General features: G+C 45.4%; 1 protein-coding gene across 1 annotated transcript in view; it reads left to right on the top strand.

Moving 5' to 3' along the window:
- Window positions 1-2256: 2256 nt before the first annotated feature.
- Window positions 2257-16133, top strand: part of SLCO5A1 (solute carrier organic anion transporter family member 5A1) — a 68193-nt gene continuing 54316 nt past the window's right edge. Inside the window, exon 1 of the mRNA XM_053993207.1 lies at window positions 2257-3190. Within this exon, the coding sequence (XP_053849182.1) occupies window positions 2257-3190 (934 nt within the window). The remainder of the gene's footprint in view (window positions 3191-16133) is intronic.

The following is a 16133-nucleotide window of genomic DNA, read 5'->3' as shown; positions in this document are numbered from 1 at the left end:
AGTGTTAAGTGAGTACAAAGAGGTATCAAAATATCTCTGGATAGCATCTTCATAAAACTTGAAGACGGTATCTTTCGTGAATATGACATGAAATGATCTTATTGATCCAGACGATAAATAAGTAAAAAAAAAAAAGTGGTGAGTCAGTCTTAAATATTTTTTTTAAAGGAGGAGAAACAAATCAATCGTAAATCTTCCATCCTGTCAGAAAAGCACTAACTATTCAGAAATGTGTATGCCATTATGCTTCTTTGGTGCATTCCTTCACATTACTTTATGGAAAAGAAAAGACAAATATCTCAATAGTTCACACTCTATCACACCACAACAAATATAATAATTTGCAGGACTATTTAGCCTTATCCTGCTACTAGGGCTTTAAATACAGGGACTTGAGAGCAAAACAAACCAGCGCAATTCAAGACACTACACAAAACGAAAAAAGGAGATTAGGAGAAAACTCTATGAGGACTAATGTCCAAACTACCTTTCCCATATTTTGCATGTGCTTCCCAGTTTTGGAGATGGTTTGCATTGGAGATAAAATCTGGGAAAAAAAGGATCATCAGGTGATCTATTTTCCTTAACATAAAAATTTTTAAAATCATTCCTTGGTTCTTCTCGCTTTTCAGCAGACGATTCGGTCCCGTCTTCTGAATACTTCCGCCTTTTACACAAGGCGATGCAACACCATCCTAAGCATCCTAAACGCCGCCCGGGGCTGCCAGCCGTGGCACTCCGCGGACTTTCTCAGCCACGAGCGCCGAGTTGGAGTTGCAGCCCTCAGCAGTTCCACGGGTGAGCAAGGGCACGGACCGGGCAGACGCCAAGGCGTGCCCCGCCGCCGTGCTCACCGTCCCGCGGGGGCTCCGGCCTCTCTGGCGAGGGGGTGTAGCCGGGTAACCGCGGCCCGGTAGGGCAGCTCGGAGGGCACGCGAGTGCCTGGCGGCATCGCCCGGCCCGGCGGCTGCGGCGGGCGCGCCTGCGCTCCGGCGCCCGGGGAGGCGGAGGCGGCCGAGGGGGACCCGGCGCTGGGTGACAGGCGGGGCGGGGGCGCAGGGCCCGGGCCGGCCGCCCCCGGCGCCGCACGCTCGGTGAGTAACCCCGTCGTTTTGCTTCGCAGCGGCCGGGAGGAGAGCCCGGTGCGCCCCGCCGGCTCCGCCGCCCTGCCCGCTGGCCACCCTCTGGGGGTGGGGGAGATCCGCTGCCGGGGCGCGGTTGCCCGGGTGCCGTTGTCTCCCCCGCCCAGCCCTCCGCGGGGCCGCAGCGAGCAGGAGGCGGCGGGGAGACAAAAGCGGACAAAGGAGGCAAAAGGCGTGTTCTGCTGCCGGGGTAGGGATGTCTGGGCACCGCTCTGCACCCGGCGGTCCCGGGGGGCACCCGAGCGAGCTGGGGCGTCGAGGTCGGCCCCAGGTTGCCGGGTCCCGGGGTGCCCGCCGCCGCTGCCCGGCTCCTGCTTTGTTCCCCTTCCCTCCGCCTGCCGCCGCTCCCCGGGCCGCTGAGTTGTAGCGGTGTATTTATTTCAGCGCATTTATTTTTAGGCTGGAAAATAAAAGGCTTGGCACGGCGACCTTTGGCTGTCGCATCCGGCGCCAAATAAAAGGGTCGCGCTCTGGCCGAGGCCGCCCCAGCTCTTATGTAAATTCATGTGCCGTCCCCAAGGACGCGCGGTCCCCGGGGCGCTGCCGTGATCCAGCCCTCGCGGGGACGGGAATAGCGGCGCTCCGCGGAGCTCAGCGCACACCGCGGGGTCGGGCGGGCAGAGGCCGGGGCGGCGGGGAGGGACGGGGCCGCTGGGGCCGGCGCGGCTGACCTCCCGTGCTTGCTCTCCGCCCCGCAGATCGGCAGCAACCCCCCGGAGCTCCGTCAGCGGCGTCGGCGGCGAGGACAGAGGAGAATGCGGGCGGCGGAGCGGGCGGCGCTGCCCCGCGGCGGGCAGGCTGTCCGCGGGCCCCCGGCGGGCGGCTGCTGATCGCCGCGCCGCGGGCATGCGGCGACGGGGAGCGGGAGCCGCCGGCAGCGCGGGCGCCCCGGCGGGCGGGCGGCCCCTCGAGCGAGGCTGAGGGTGGATGGAGCCACAAAGGAGTTTGGCTGACACGTGCGGCGGGGCGGCCGGCGGCCGCGGCTAGGGCCACCCCCCTCCCCTCCCTCCTCCCCTCCTCGCTATGCTGCGCTCTCGCCGGGCCCCTGAGCGCGCTCGACGCACGGCAGCGATGGAGCCGGCCGGGCTCCTCTGAGGCCGCCGAAGGACCCAGCATGGCCTCGGCGGGGACCCCGGAGCAGCGGCTCCCCGGGGCGGAGCGGCCGGCGGCGGCGGCGGGGGGCCGGGCGGAGGCGCCGCGGTGCCGCAGTCTGCCCGCGCTCGGCTCCCCCCTGGCGGCCGGGGGGGGCGGCGGCGGCCCGCCGAGCCCCGCAGCAAGACCGGCTCCCGCGGCCGAGCGGGGCCAGGGCGCCTCTGCCGTCGCCGAGGCTGGCCGGCCCCCCGCTGCCGCCAGCGCCAGCGGGAGCTTCCCCTGGAAGACGGAGGGCGGCCAGCCGGCGGCGCGCGGCCGAGGGGTATCCCTGGGCCCCCCGCTGCTGTTGCCGCCGCCGCCGCCGGCGCTGCTGCTGGCGGGACCCCCGGGCAGAGCGTGCCTGCGGGCAGTGCTGGCGGACTCGCGCTTCTTCCTGGTGTGCATGTGCTTCCTGACCTTCATCCAGTCCCTCATGGTCTCCGGCTACTTGAGCAGCGTCATCACCACCATCGAGCGGAGATACAGCCTCAAGAGCTCGGAGTCGGGGCTGCTGGTCAGCTGCTTCGACATCGGGAGCCTGGTGGTGGTGGTCTTCATCAGCTACTTCGGGGGTCGCGGGCGGAGGCCGCTCTGGCTGGCCGTAGGGGGGCTTTTCATAGCCCTGGGCGCTGCGATCTTCTCCTTACCTCACTTCATCTCTCCGCCGTACCAGATCCAGGAACTGAACTCCTCCGTCAGTAACGAGGGCTTGTGCGTGGCTGGCAATGGCACTGCCAAAGAGCAGTGGGACTCGTCGGCCTGCATCAAGGACACCGGTGGAAACGATCACTCTCTCTATGTAGCTTTATTCATTTGTGCCCAAATCCTCATTGGCATAGGCTCGACACCCATCTATACCTTGGGACCAACCTACTTAGATGACAATGTCAAGAAAGAAAACGCCTCGCTTTACCTAGGTAAGGCAACTTAAGTACCTGGGTACTTTGCTAAACCCCAGATCTCTCTGAGGGACCAGTTACAGGTACTTCTGCCTTAGTCCTGCTGAACAACATCTGTGCTAAGTTTTCCTTTTCAAATGACCTTGTGAAGTAAAATTGCCATTCTCTCCTGTTTTAAAATGTTCTGTAGCATGGTGAACAGTAGTAATGGGTGAAGCTAACGCAGCGTGCCTAAAACCAGTTGTACTCACACCCTCTTGCACAGTTCATAGAACAGCAGAGAAAGTTGTCTTCTCTAATGCGTTTCAGCACTTGGCAGTAGCCGGTGACTTTTTCAGAAAGCAGCGTTAAAATTTGCTGCACTCTTTCAAGTTTCTTTTTGCTAACACAGAAGCTTTGTATTTCTAAATTCTGGTTGCTGTACCTTTAGCCTAAAGCCTCTATAATGTTAATGCTTGATAAGCACTTCGAGAGATTTTTGGCATGCTTCGTTTTACTTTTCCATCATTCATTTGCCTTGAACTAGCAATGAATTTTGACTGGCATTGATACATCAGCTGGCATCTCAGAGTTAAAAATCCATTGATAAACCAGCATGTAAAACCTTCAGAGTCGTGTTTGGTTAGGGCAGTTCAAGGAGCACAACAAAATGAGAGTCCGATCTGGCATACGTTTTTCAGCAGGTACAGACAAGCCTTCTTGATAGTTGTGCGATGGTGGGAAGAAGGGGTATCTCAGATAACTGGGTACTAAACTTTATTGGAGTTTGATCGTGATAGTTTGTGTAATGTGTAAGAAGGTTAACTGCTCCCTGGCTTTGCATTAGCACCGTACATGCTTCTGTAAGAAATGAACCTCATGTACCCCTTCAAATTCTTTTCAAATAAGGAGAGGCACTTAGTGGGCTGAGAGAGCTGTGAAAGGGTTTTGGATACTTAGCATTACCACTAGCAGTTCAATTTTCTTTGGCTTTACAATAGCCACGGAGATAATAATTGCGTGTAAAACACACATTTATGGAAATTATACACTTGTGGAGTGTGTGTGTAACTACTTTACCGAGCAAAAGTAGTGATCTGGATCAGTGTTTTTATTCCTTTTGACCTGTTCTTGGCAATTTGACTGTTCCCTGAACTGTTTTAACGCCATGCACAGTCTGTGTGCAGTGTCTTGAAAAAGCCGGGGGCACTGCAGGTTTTTGGAAGGAGGGAGAGGTATTCACTGCACTGCTAATCTGCATGATGAAGTATTTGACAAAGTGTTTTTTCCCCTCTCTTCTCCTGTCTGAGAAAGGTTAAGTGGTATGGAAATGAAGACTAACCTAGCATTGACTTTATTGGCAGCATGAAAAAACAAAGCATCTCGTTACTGAGGTTGCTAAATTGTAGTTTGGAACTTTTGCAAGTAGGTGATCTCACACAGTCCTCAAAAACGGAAAAAGAAAAGGAAATACTGTAGGTGAGGAATGAAGGGTAAAAGAGGTGAACGATGAGAGAGGCGGAAATCTTTCTTCAGCAAAGGGGAAGGCAAGGTCAATGGGGGGAAATCCTCACTGTGCAGGAGAAATTATGCCTACCTCTGATGCGCTTCTAGCACAGGAAATAGTAATGAAATGACTCGGGTAACTTTAATTGCAGCGAAGTTAACAAAGGTAAAAGGCACCGGCAGCTGGGTAGACTCCATGTGACTCTGTGCCTGCCAGACACTTAAGGCAGCTTTGATCTATACTGGGAGGACCCTTGTAGAGTCGAAGTTCATTTTTAGTGATTCAAGAGAACAAAGATGAGTACACCCAGCTACAGTGTATGTGAAAAATTTATGCCTGTGATTTGATTGTGACCACAGGGAGAATTAAAATGAACACAGAGTGTGTTTAAATATTGAATAAAATGTACTATCACCTCCATTCAGTCTTGAAGCCACTCAGGGCTAGAAGCAATGCTGTCTGCTGTTGGAAATCTTGGTATTATCTTTTTTAAATAGTGTGGAGTTCTGAGGAAACTTTTAACATTTAAATATTTGCCTCACTTCAGATATAGGCCAGTGCCTTTTTGAGGGGCAGGAGTAAAATTTGAGTTTTTAGGGGAGAAAGAAAAAGAGCACTGCTTGGCACATTGATGTGAGCAAACATGTTTTTGTTGGATCTTCTCAGTGGTTTGGAATGTTGCATGTCCTTGAGGAGAGGCAGCAGACAGTCCAGCCAGGTGCAGGGATGGGATAGAAGTGGCTTGGGCATGGCTCTACAGGCCTGCCACCTCATATCCTGTGTTATGCAATGCCTGGTTCTCCAGGTGGTGTGATTCTATTACTGGGGAAAACTATGCAAGTGATGTCAAAATGTAGAATGTATGTCTGTGTGTACGCATGAGCTAACAAAAAGTCTTGGAGTAGGCTGTGGCAGTTGAAGTTTTAAAAATACATGAAAGCCCAGGGAAACACGTCCCAGTCACACAGATACATGTGTTTGAGTGAGGACAGCTAATTCATAAAAAAGTATCCTCCAACACAGATTGGAAGGTCACTAACATGTTTGTTCATAATCATGCTGGCATTACATTCTATGTTTTTCTTCCAAAGGAAGATAAATATATATGTGTGCACCCGATAAAAGGTTCACTGAGCTTCAGAACTGATTAGCTTCTTGACCCTGCAAATGTGCCCACTAATAGTAGGTCAGTAAAGCCCCCCTTGAATATCACTAATCCTGATTCTGCAAAAACTCACCTTATGTGGCTGTGGAAGCTATCTTATTTATTTTCCAAGTTAATCCAGCTCAGGGCTCGAGTGGCGATAGCATATCCTCTTAAGTGTAGGCATGCAAGCTCAATGTGGACAGCTGTTTTAACATTCCTGGCTGGAAGTCCTCCTCGCAAAAAACATATTTGATGCTTATACATAGTCTCTTGGCTGCCCACACTTAAGTCCATCTGTCAGAATGGCACAGTGCCAGTTTACAAGGTGCTATGTCGTTTTTAGTAGGACAAAGGTGCCAAGCAGGGATGTGTATTTGGGCTGCCCGCAATGCAGCGTGTGAGCTCTTGTGTGGGATGTTTCTTCCTTGTGAAGCAGTGTCACCTCCGGGTCCTCCGCCCTTAAACTTGACGATACTTTGGTGCCCTGATGCTAACTTTGAGAATTGTGTGACATCAGGCTTCAAAACAAGTAATGATTGTAACAGGTGCCTAGGAAATGTAAGAACTGGTTCCCTTAATCACAGATAATCCAAAAGGGAAGTTGCACACTGTGTTAAAACTGGGCAGTCACTAAGTGGTCTTTATCTTCTCCAAAGTCTCTCCCTTCTGTGCTCAGCTGTACTGTGATGTGTCTGTTGTCAGCTGCCTGATGTGTGCAGGTTCTTCTTTTAAGTATTTATCCAATTAAATTAATTGCAATTCAATTTGAAGTTGAATTGGACTTCCTGAGTCTTGTTTTGTACTCTTGATGGTGTTTCTGCTACTTGTCAAATTCTAGCACTTAAAGCACTGTGATTTTTTTTAAAAAACACTGTGGGGTTTTTTTTTTGTAGGGATCCAACAGTTTGTCTTGAATGTGAGTTTCCCTTGTATTTTATCAGGATTTTAAAAAGCAGTTCTTTAAAATTAAGTGTGGCACTTAGAAGTTTTAATAGTGGCTGAAAACTTTAAAATATTTTCTTCTTTTTCAAGTGGATATTGTTATAAAAAATGAATTTACCCTAAAAATTCACACATAGAGAGGCAGTATTAGGTTTTACAGAAATATTGCACTAATGAAAACATTCTAGTATTCAGGAGTAGCTTTTACCAGTACCCCCCAGAATGACTTGTGAACAAATTGGTCATTATGCTAAGGATGTTTTATTTCAGTTTCCAGAATACTGTAGGCTGGCTAGGATATGATATGAGGAAAGTGTCTCAGTTTAATTTCATGCAGACCGTCCCTAGGTTTTGGAACAAACTCTAATTACAAAATGCAAAGATAAAGGTTTTAGGGGATAATGGCTGAGAAATTGGATAAACCTGTGCAAATGGGCTTGGTACAGATAATGGCTGAAAGCTAGGGAAGTAAAGTCATTTCATAACCTGGAAAAAAATTTAGACAAGTTGCAAAAATATTTTGGAATCATGATTTGTTTTCATGAGGATTGTTTGTGGGTTGCTGTTTCTAGCATTAGGTAAACCATTTCACTGTGACTGTATTCTGTCTGGAAAATACCTCCTTACCAGTGTTTTACCAATGGATGTTCTGTATACGTACCCTTCATGTCTTTGTTACTTCCCCAAAGAAAGACTTCCCCAAAATCTTTATATATGTATGTATGATAATTTTATTTATTATATTTTTAGTTAAATATCTATATAGATATATAGATATATAAAAATATATAGATATAAGTATAAATATACACCTATATCCGCATCCCACTTGAAAGGAGAGGGCAGGAGGGGTAGCTTCACATCAGAAACCCACCACCTCTGCCTGCTGGGTTGCAGGACATAGCCCAGCTGCCAAACAAGCTAGATCTCTGTAGCATGCCATTGCTTGGATGTAGGCACAGGAAGCACTGGATTTTTGTGCCACTTTGATCCATTTTGGTCTGGCTGCTTCTCGGCTTATGGATGTCCCTGGGAGACAGGAACTGGAGCCCACTAGGGGCATCAAGTCCTTTATGTGGATGCTACAAGGTCATTGAGGTTTTCTGAGACAGTATCAACTTTCTAGCTGAGCAGCAGGGACCATCTAGAAGTAGGGGAACAGCTGACCAGCATTTAATTTTATTCTCATCATTCAGCTTATGACCACTTTTGGTTTACTTTTGGAATATGCCTCTGATATCCAAAAAGGATAGTTTCCTACAGGGTTTTCTCAGCATTGATCCCTATAGTTGATAAACCCTACAGAAATAGTGCATTTATTTTTACAGCATGCCTGTGAGAAGGAAGATTTTTTTGAATCAAAAACTGAGGCAAAAGGGTGTGTTCACCAGTTCTTTTTATTGCTTGCTCTGTTTTCCTTGTAAAGGGGAGGTGTGCAGAGCTTATTTCTCAAATACATGATTTTATTTTAACTGAGAGAAGGCCACATCTTATTTTATGCAGAGGCAAGCACTAAGACTTGATCCATCAGCAGTGTGTTTTTGTGCAAACCATCAGGCACAGCCAGGCAAGGGAGAGTATTTGTCCCCCTCTGCTCTGCAGTGGGGCGGACTCACCTTCAACACTGTGTGCAGTGTTGGGTACCACAATATAAAAAAGACATTAAACTATTAGAGAGCATCCAAAGGAGGGTGATGAAAATGGTGAAGGGCCTTGAGGGGAAGCTGTATGAGAAGTGGATGAAGTCAGTGTGTCTGTTAAGCCTGGAGAAGGAGAGGCTGAGGGGAGACATTGCAGTCTACAACTTCCTTGTGAGGGGAAGAGAAGGAGCAGGCACTGATCTTTTCTCAGTGGTGACCAGTGACAGGACCTGAGGAGATGGCCTGCTACTGTGTCAGGGGAGGTTTAGGTTGGATATTAAACAAAAAAAGGTCTTCTCCCAGAGTGTGGTTGGGCAGTGGAACAGGCTCCCCAGGGAAGTGGTCACAGCTCCAGCCTGAAAGAGTTCAAGAAGTGTTTGGACAGTGCTCTTGGGCACATGGTGTGACTCTTGGGGATGGTCCTGTGCAGGGCTACGAGCTGGACTTGATGACCCTTGTGGGTCCCTTCCAACTCAGTGTATTCTGTGATTCCATGAAATGCGTGTGTGAAACACACGCTTGTTTTGTTTGCACACTCAGCTGGGCAGCACTAGAAGAAGACTGAACTCACTGTGCTCTTGGCTGGGAGTAGGGAGCATTTTGGGATGCAGGTGAAGTGACTGCAGCTCTTTTTGTGTATATGGATTATACTGCTTTCTCCCACAGTTGATTTAACACTCAGAGGATGCAGTATTATGCTTCTCTGGCACACTGTAACATCCCTTTTTTTTTTTTTTTTTTTTTTTGTTAAAATGCTGATCAGGCAGCTGGCACAGTTCCTAATAATTGCTTACAGTAGTACTGTGCAGTTTTATTGTCCTTTCCTAGAACTGAGGAAATAGATTTTACTTTTCTTCTTCACTTTAGTCTTGTATTTCATAGGTAGCCTGATAATTCTTTTTCATACTTCATATCCTAGATATAATTTTCTTAAGCATTTAATGAAGCTGATTTTTTTTTGTCCTTCTAAGCAATGTGTACATAACAGTGAGTTCAGTAAAGAGTGGGGGCAGCCTTTGCTCTGAAGTTTTCTGCCTGCAGGATTTAATGTCGTGGGTGATATATCTTCACTTGCTGTGCCAGTGTTGTGTCCCTTAGGGATGCTGTTTGCATCTCTCCAGTTGTGTCCTTGCCATGAGCTATGGCATTGTTCACAAGCAGCTGTATTGACAAAGCATCACTTCCAGTAACTGGCAAAATGCACTTTGTCCTTCTTAGGAGCAAGAAGAGGCTTAGGCACATGCTTCCCTGATTCTCTTTGTATTAAAGGACAAAAACTGGGTTGGATCCAGGGTTCTGAAACTCACTGAATTCCCAGGCCCAGTTGTTTCCCTTGCTTAGCATTTGTCTAAATGGTTAGCATTTTGTTTCTGAGGTTGACAGTGCCCTTTTCACCCTCTTGAGCTTGGGAATAGTGTTTTCTTGGAGAGCGGCTCCCTTCTCTGTCAAGCTCTGCTGCAGGGCTGGTTTGTGCAGACAAGTGTCTCCACCTGCCGTGGTCCCAGAGCAGCTTGGAAACCTAGACATGAAAGTGGCCTTTAAGTAACAGCTTGTTTGTAGCTTTTGCCAGGAACTGAAGGCTTGGGATCTAGTGTCTGATTACCTGGGGTCTGGAAACTTTAGCTGTCTGCTGGATACCCCCACTGTTTTCTAAAAGGTCAGTGTAACTACTCCTGTTGCAAGTGGATTAGAGATGCTTTGTGTTTCATCCATTTTCCCTTAACTCTCATTCAGTGGCCGCCTCACCAGGGAGGACTTAATTGCTGTGAAAGTGCCGATGCAGTCAAAAGAGAGGAGGCTGGATTTCTCTGTACTGTCATTCAGAGACATATGGATTTCTGTCTTGGTTGTGTAGGAAATACAGGCAATTTTATAAATGAGTCTCAGCCTTCTGTTTCATCCTGAAGGCCAGCATCTAAAAATTGAGGTTTTTAAAGTAGATGAATGGAATTTTTCCATGGTTTTTAAAAGAACAGAAAACTAAATCAGTTAAACTTTCATGCTCTCATTTTAATCCTATGAAGTCTTTTTTACCCTGATAGCACTTTTAAAACCCATTGTTTCTTGTGAAGAATGACCTCAGATTTCCTTTTTTGTTGTTTTTACTCACCTTTCGCATTTATTTTGAAAACAGTTGAGAAGCCACCATGCAAAAATGGCTCGTATTTCAGCTGGTTCCCTCTGGCAGTTTTTGCTACTCTTGACTGAAAGGTCAAAGTAAGCACTAGCTCTGACTTGGCTGCTGATGGATGGGGCAGTGCCACATGAACTCTGAGGGCAGGGCAACCTGGTCACCTGTCTTCCTGTGAATTGTCACCAGAGCTGTCAGAATTTCAGCTCACAAGTCCAAGGGTGTCTCTGCAACCCCCTCAGCAGCTACAGGGATGCTGGGATGTACTAGGGCTGTAATGGGAAAGCTCTGAAATGGCACAGTGGGAAGAGGGAGCAAACTGTTGACGTTCTGATTGCTGGTGTCCATGCTTTTATTCAAGCACCATGGTCCTTTTGCCTCAACTCAGTTGGACAATCTGGGCACATGGGCTGGAGCTAGCAAATTTATGACAGAGACAGCTCTGCAGTGTGCATGCAGGTTGATTTCACCTGAGTCAGCCAAATCCTTCCAAGTGCCCAGAAAAAAATAGGACATTTCCTGTGATGGGAACAAATACATCATGGCTCGGCTGTGAGCAGTGGAGATGTATGGGCTCTGTCCTGCTCTGCTGCTGAGCTGTTTGGGCATCTGTTGTGCTGTCACAAGGCCAGAAATTTAGACACTGCCAGCATTAACGAGAGAGCTAACGAACCTGGGACTTATAACTGCTCTTGTTTTCTGCCACAAGGAATTTGTTCTTACCTGAGAAATCAGGAAGTGCAGACACAGAAATTCAAGTGTTATTTTATGCTGCCATTAGACCTGATAATCTAATCAGAAAATATTAACTCTTATGTAAGTAAACAGTTTACTTGGCAGCAAAGACAAATTACACCAGTGAAAAACATCATACTGCGGTATGAATTATATTTTGTGGTGAGTTTGAAGGAGATGCAGTCAGAAAAAAAAATTATATTTTTCCTTGTAATTTGAACAAGCAGGTAGATGAATTGTGTTACATGAAGTGCTTGCAAAGCAGTACTGCAGGTCCACTAATTGCATACTCCTGTGCTGTTCATCTTTGATTTTTTCCCCCATTTTTAGTACAGGTTTCTTTTCAGCGGCTTGCTTCCTGTTCATCAGCTTCCCAGGATATTTTTTTAGTGCTTCCACTTCTTTCCTTACTTATATTGACATTAACACTTTGCTTACATTGCACCATGCACAGTAGGACTTCAATCTGGTGGTTGCCCTCTGCACCTTTTATCTTTGATGTTTACTGGATTAGAATGAAATCCTCAAGAGTGTCTCAGCAGTGATTTTCTTAAAATCCACTGCTCTGAAATCAGCTACCAGCTCTTCCATTTTTTGAATTTAGCAAGTGTTTCTAAATTAGGGGTGCCTTTCCATATTTACCTGTTTTCAGTCGACTTCTTTGAAGTGACAAAGATGAAATCCTGGCAGGGTTCCCCTGTGATAGTACCATTTTCTTTCTATATTAATTAAGCTATCCTCTAGAGTCAGAATATTTCAGGTAATGCATATATTAGCTGAGTATATCTTCTGATACCTTGTGATTTGCTATTTTATACTTAAGTTGTAGTTTACTCCAGTGTTTGTCCTGGGTTTCTTCACAGCTATTGACTTAAGGTGTCATGTAGGCACTGAAAGGTGCTGGTGTGCTTCTGAAGACAAGTGCTTTCAATCACACCTTGGTTCCTGCTTCTCCTTTTTTCATTCTCTGATTAGATTAAAATCTGAATACTCGACCTCCCCAGAAGTAATTTCAAGTAATCCATTTTTGTAGATAATCCAAAGTAGACAGGGAAATAGCTGTGAGCTCTGCTGTGGTGGCTGCTAACCTGTGATTACTTAAACAGAATGTGTCAAGCAAGCCTCACTTGCATCTACAAATATCTAAAGGAAATACTCTGGAAGATGTTACCTGACATTGCTGTGTGTTAAACTCTCCTTGTACTTGAAGAGAAATTGCTGTATTCAGCTGAGCTGTTAACTCAGTAGATTTTGCTTTATGTAACAACTGAAAACACTATCTTTTCCATCAAAGGTTCCAAAGGAATCAACTGATAGGCTCAGAGGTCAAATCCATGTGAAATTTATGAGCAGAATAACCTGTGTATGCTGGTTAGGTGGGAACTTTCAGCTGAAAAAGCCCCAGGAAAAGTGAAGGAGAAGAGGAGGTTGAGTGTTAGCAGCATGGGATGTTAGTGCCTCTTTTGTGTGTTGCAAGCCAGATTGGACTCTGGTCAGGAGGCACCTGCCAGGGACAGTACCTGGAGCCCATGGGAAGGACTGAAGATGCTGCTGTGTCTGTGGAGTACAGGAAAATCCCTGACCAGGCTGGTAAGTTTTGGCAATGCAGAGAACAGAGAAGCATTGCTTCTGTTTCTGCTGTGCTTTTCTTTCTCACAGAACAGCATTTTCCACTTTTGCTCAAAGTGCCTCTCCATGCCATTGGTGCCTGGCATTTCAGTAGCTGGAGTTTAAAAAGTAGTACCAAAATAGTTTTTCATTTTGTGAGTTCTTAATCTAAATTTATGTTTCTGCTTTTTAATTCATCCCAGTGAGGGGAAAAAGAGATTTAATGATGAGCGTAACCTTCTAGGGTGCAAATAGCTTCAGTAATAATCCTCCTCTTTAAAAAAATGTAAAAAAAAAAGTTACATAATAATAGAGTCTGTAATTGTTGTAAATATGATGGGCAGTGTGTATCAACTTGATTTAATACAGCTGTCTCGTGACAGAAATAGTGAAGGTATATCCCTAGGGAATTTTTACAGTCATAGGAGAAAATAGCACCTGAGCTTTTTGAGTCTGCAGAATAGTAGTGCTGATGCACATCAATGTAGGCATTTATCTGATAAGTTATATAATTGGCCTAAAATAAGAATTTAAAAAAACCTGTTTCTTCTGCTAATACCATGACCTAGGGAAAGAAGTGGGATTTTGGGGTCATCTGAAACAAGTCACTGTTAGTTTGTTACCACACCTGCAATGTGTTACTGGAGGACTATTAGTATTGTTACACAATGAGAGTAAAAAAACTCTGAACTCAGCACTGCATTGTCGTAATAAAATGTCATACTGTGAAAAATTTTTTAAAAGCATAGCTGGGGACTGAAGTGATGCTTGAAGGAAGAGCTGTATTCTAAATTATAGTCCCTAAGTAGCTATTGCACTATTTTGATACATAGAAGTTGTATATAGTCATTGACCTCAGTGACTGAATAGTTTAATGACATTGTGATTATAATGTCAAGGATAGAGCTGACTGGTCTGAATTTCTTTGACTGCAGAAGCAAAGTAGGCAATAGTATCCGTGTGTTTATTCCTATCCATGGCTTCCCCAGAGCCTCTGGGAGGAGGAAGATGAGCAATACTCAGAATGTCCTGTGCATTTAGGAGTACCTCTGTGACTCACCCTATGGAGAAGTACAAAAAAAGACCTCTCCTCATTAGCTTTTGCTTCTTGTCTTGATTTTGTTAGCAACTGATTTTTGCTTAGATGGGGTAATTTGTTGTTCTTACTGAGTTTGTGGTTAATTGCACTAGCTTTGGACACTCACAAGTAGGTAGGACAGACAACATTAGGGGATGCATGTGGCCTTGAAAAGTAAAATAAAAAGAGTGGTTAGGGCTACTGCCCCCATGCATTTGTGATAATTAAAAGAAGATCAGCCTTCTATGAGAAATGAGGTAAAACTGATGGACTAATATTGGCCAGGCCAGCTAATGGGGAAGAACTTGAAAAGAGCTTTTAAGCCTGGTGAGTCAGAAGCCTTGGGTAGACATATGCCTTCTCATCTTCTTTAAGGAGAAGAGATTCAATTAACCAGAGAAAAATAGAGTAATGTATGAACTAACATCATTTTAAGAGTTCCTACACTGTCATTAGAGCAGCTATTGCTCCTTTCTGTAACTAATAATAAATTTTAAGTATTTGGATAAGGTGAAAGAGAACTGTGTATCATCAGATAGATCTATAATTAACTTCCTTTCATGCTTATTCCCCTCTTCATCATCCCCTGCATCCCCACATTCCAAATTTAAATCCTACTGAAAGAAGAGCTTATCATGTGTCTGATGCAGTGCCATGCTTTCAAGAAAACTCCATGTTATTATTGTCAGATTTATATTGTGGTTTTATAAATACCTTGAGTGTTACAGAGACTGAGGAAGGGATCTATCATGTGTTGCAGTTTCAGGATATGTGAGAAATAACATGGTTTGCCCAAGTTGGCATACTGAAATCTTTTGCTAACTGCTGGGCCAAGGTTGACCATGTTCCTCTAGGAAGAGTAGATTTAACTTCTAGAGACAGTGGGAGGACTGATGAGTGCTTGTGGTAGAAGAGTTTGATAGCCATAAGGTTTATATTAGCAGGTAGGCATCCTATACTATGAGCCAACTGCTTTTTGTTTGGATTGTGCCTGACAGGAAAAAATGGTGCAGTATTTCAGGAATGTAGTACATTTCCCTTGTCTAGTTTAACAGGATGCTCAGATCAATTATTTTGTGGTCTGAGCAGTAGGATTTCTCCAAAATACAATTGTAGGGCTAAGCAACTCTTCTAGTGCTGGATTTGTTGCCGTTTTCATGGTGTTTTTGAAGATACTAAGAGAATTAGTAGCATAGCATTAGAAAAGAAGGGTTGATATAACCCTTGTGATTGTGTCAGAGGGTCGCTGGATGCTTTTAGGACTGTTCTCTGCTGCTTTTCTGTTGAATCAGGATAGAGAGTGTGAGGAGCAACATGGTTGTTTTTATGTGCAGGGGGCCAAAGAATGATACAAGAATTCTGCCCTTAATTTAGTCTGTGTTGCACACCTGTTAAAAATGCTTACTTTTTAGTTTTTTCCCCTGATTTTCTTGCGTAACAAAATGGTGTGGAGCTGAGGGAACTGACAGCTGGTGGTTTTCTGATGTGGGAGATTTGACTTGAAGAATATGTGTGGGTGTGATAAAACCCCTTGGTGATGTGCTGTATACTCTTGTTATACATCGTGCCAAAATAGACAGTAATCCTCTTATGTGGGATTGTCAAGCAAGTAATAATAGAGCACAAGTCAGTGCCACCAGTTCCGAGATTTTTTTTTTTATAAACAAAGTTGTTATTCATATCTCCTAGATTCTTTAGTACTTCTTAATCTTTATATTAAGTCCTTCTTCTAAGTCCTGCAAATGTTATGTTTTACAATAGTGATGTCAGCCGCTATCAAGACTTTCCTATTCATCTTTCTAATTGATGCTCTTGCTTTAAAAAGGCCACAGAGATTTTGAGTTTTATAATTCAACTCATTACCTAATGTGAAAACCTCAGATGAAGAAAAATGTGAAGATCATTTTGTCTGCATAAAACATTTCAATTGTCTTATGAGGAGCTCTGAAAAGATATGAAGCAATCAGAGTTACTGTCTGCAGGCTGTTCATCCCATTTAGAAAACATGAAGTTGGCTGCTCTGCAGCAGGGCAGACACGATAAGTTGTGCTGGAGGAGAGAAGCAATTAGCTCGACAGCAAGCACAGTCAGAGCAGAAAGGGAGGTCTAGAGGCGTTAAATTAATACTAATGCTTTTGTGCTTACAAGGACCAGCAGCTTACTGCTGCCTCTTGTGGTTCTCAAACCTGGTATC

This window comes from Vidua macroura, chromosome 1 (genome assembly GCF_024509145.1).
Source record: "Vidua macroura isolate BioBank_ID:100142 chromosome 1, ASM2450914v1, whole genome shotgun sequence".
Taxonomy (NCBI): Eukaryota; Metazoa; Chordata; class Aves; order Passeriformes; family Viduidae; genus Vidua; species Vidua macroura.
Note: the sequence above shows the minus strand (reverse complement) of the source record. Positions and strands in the feature narration are given on the sequence as shown.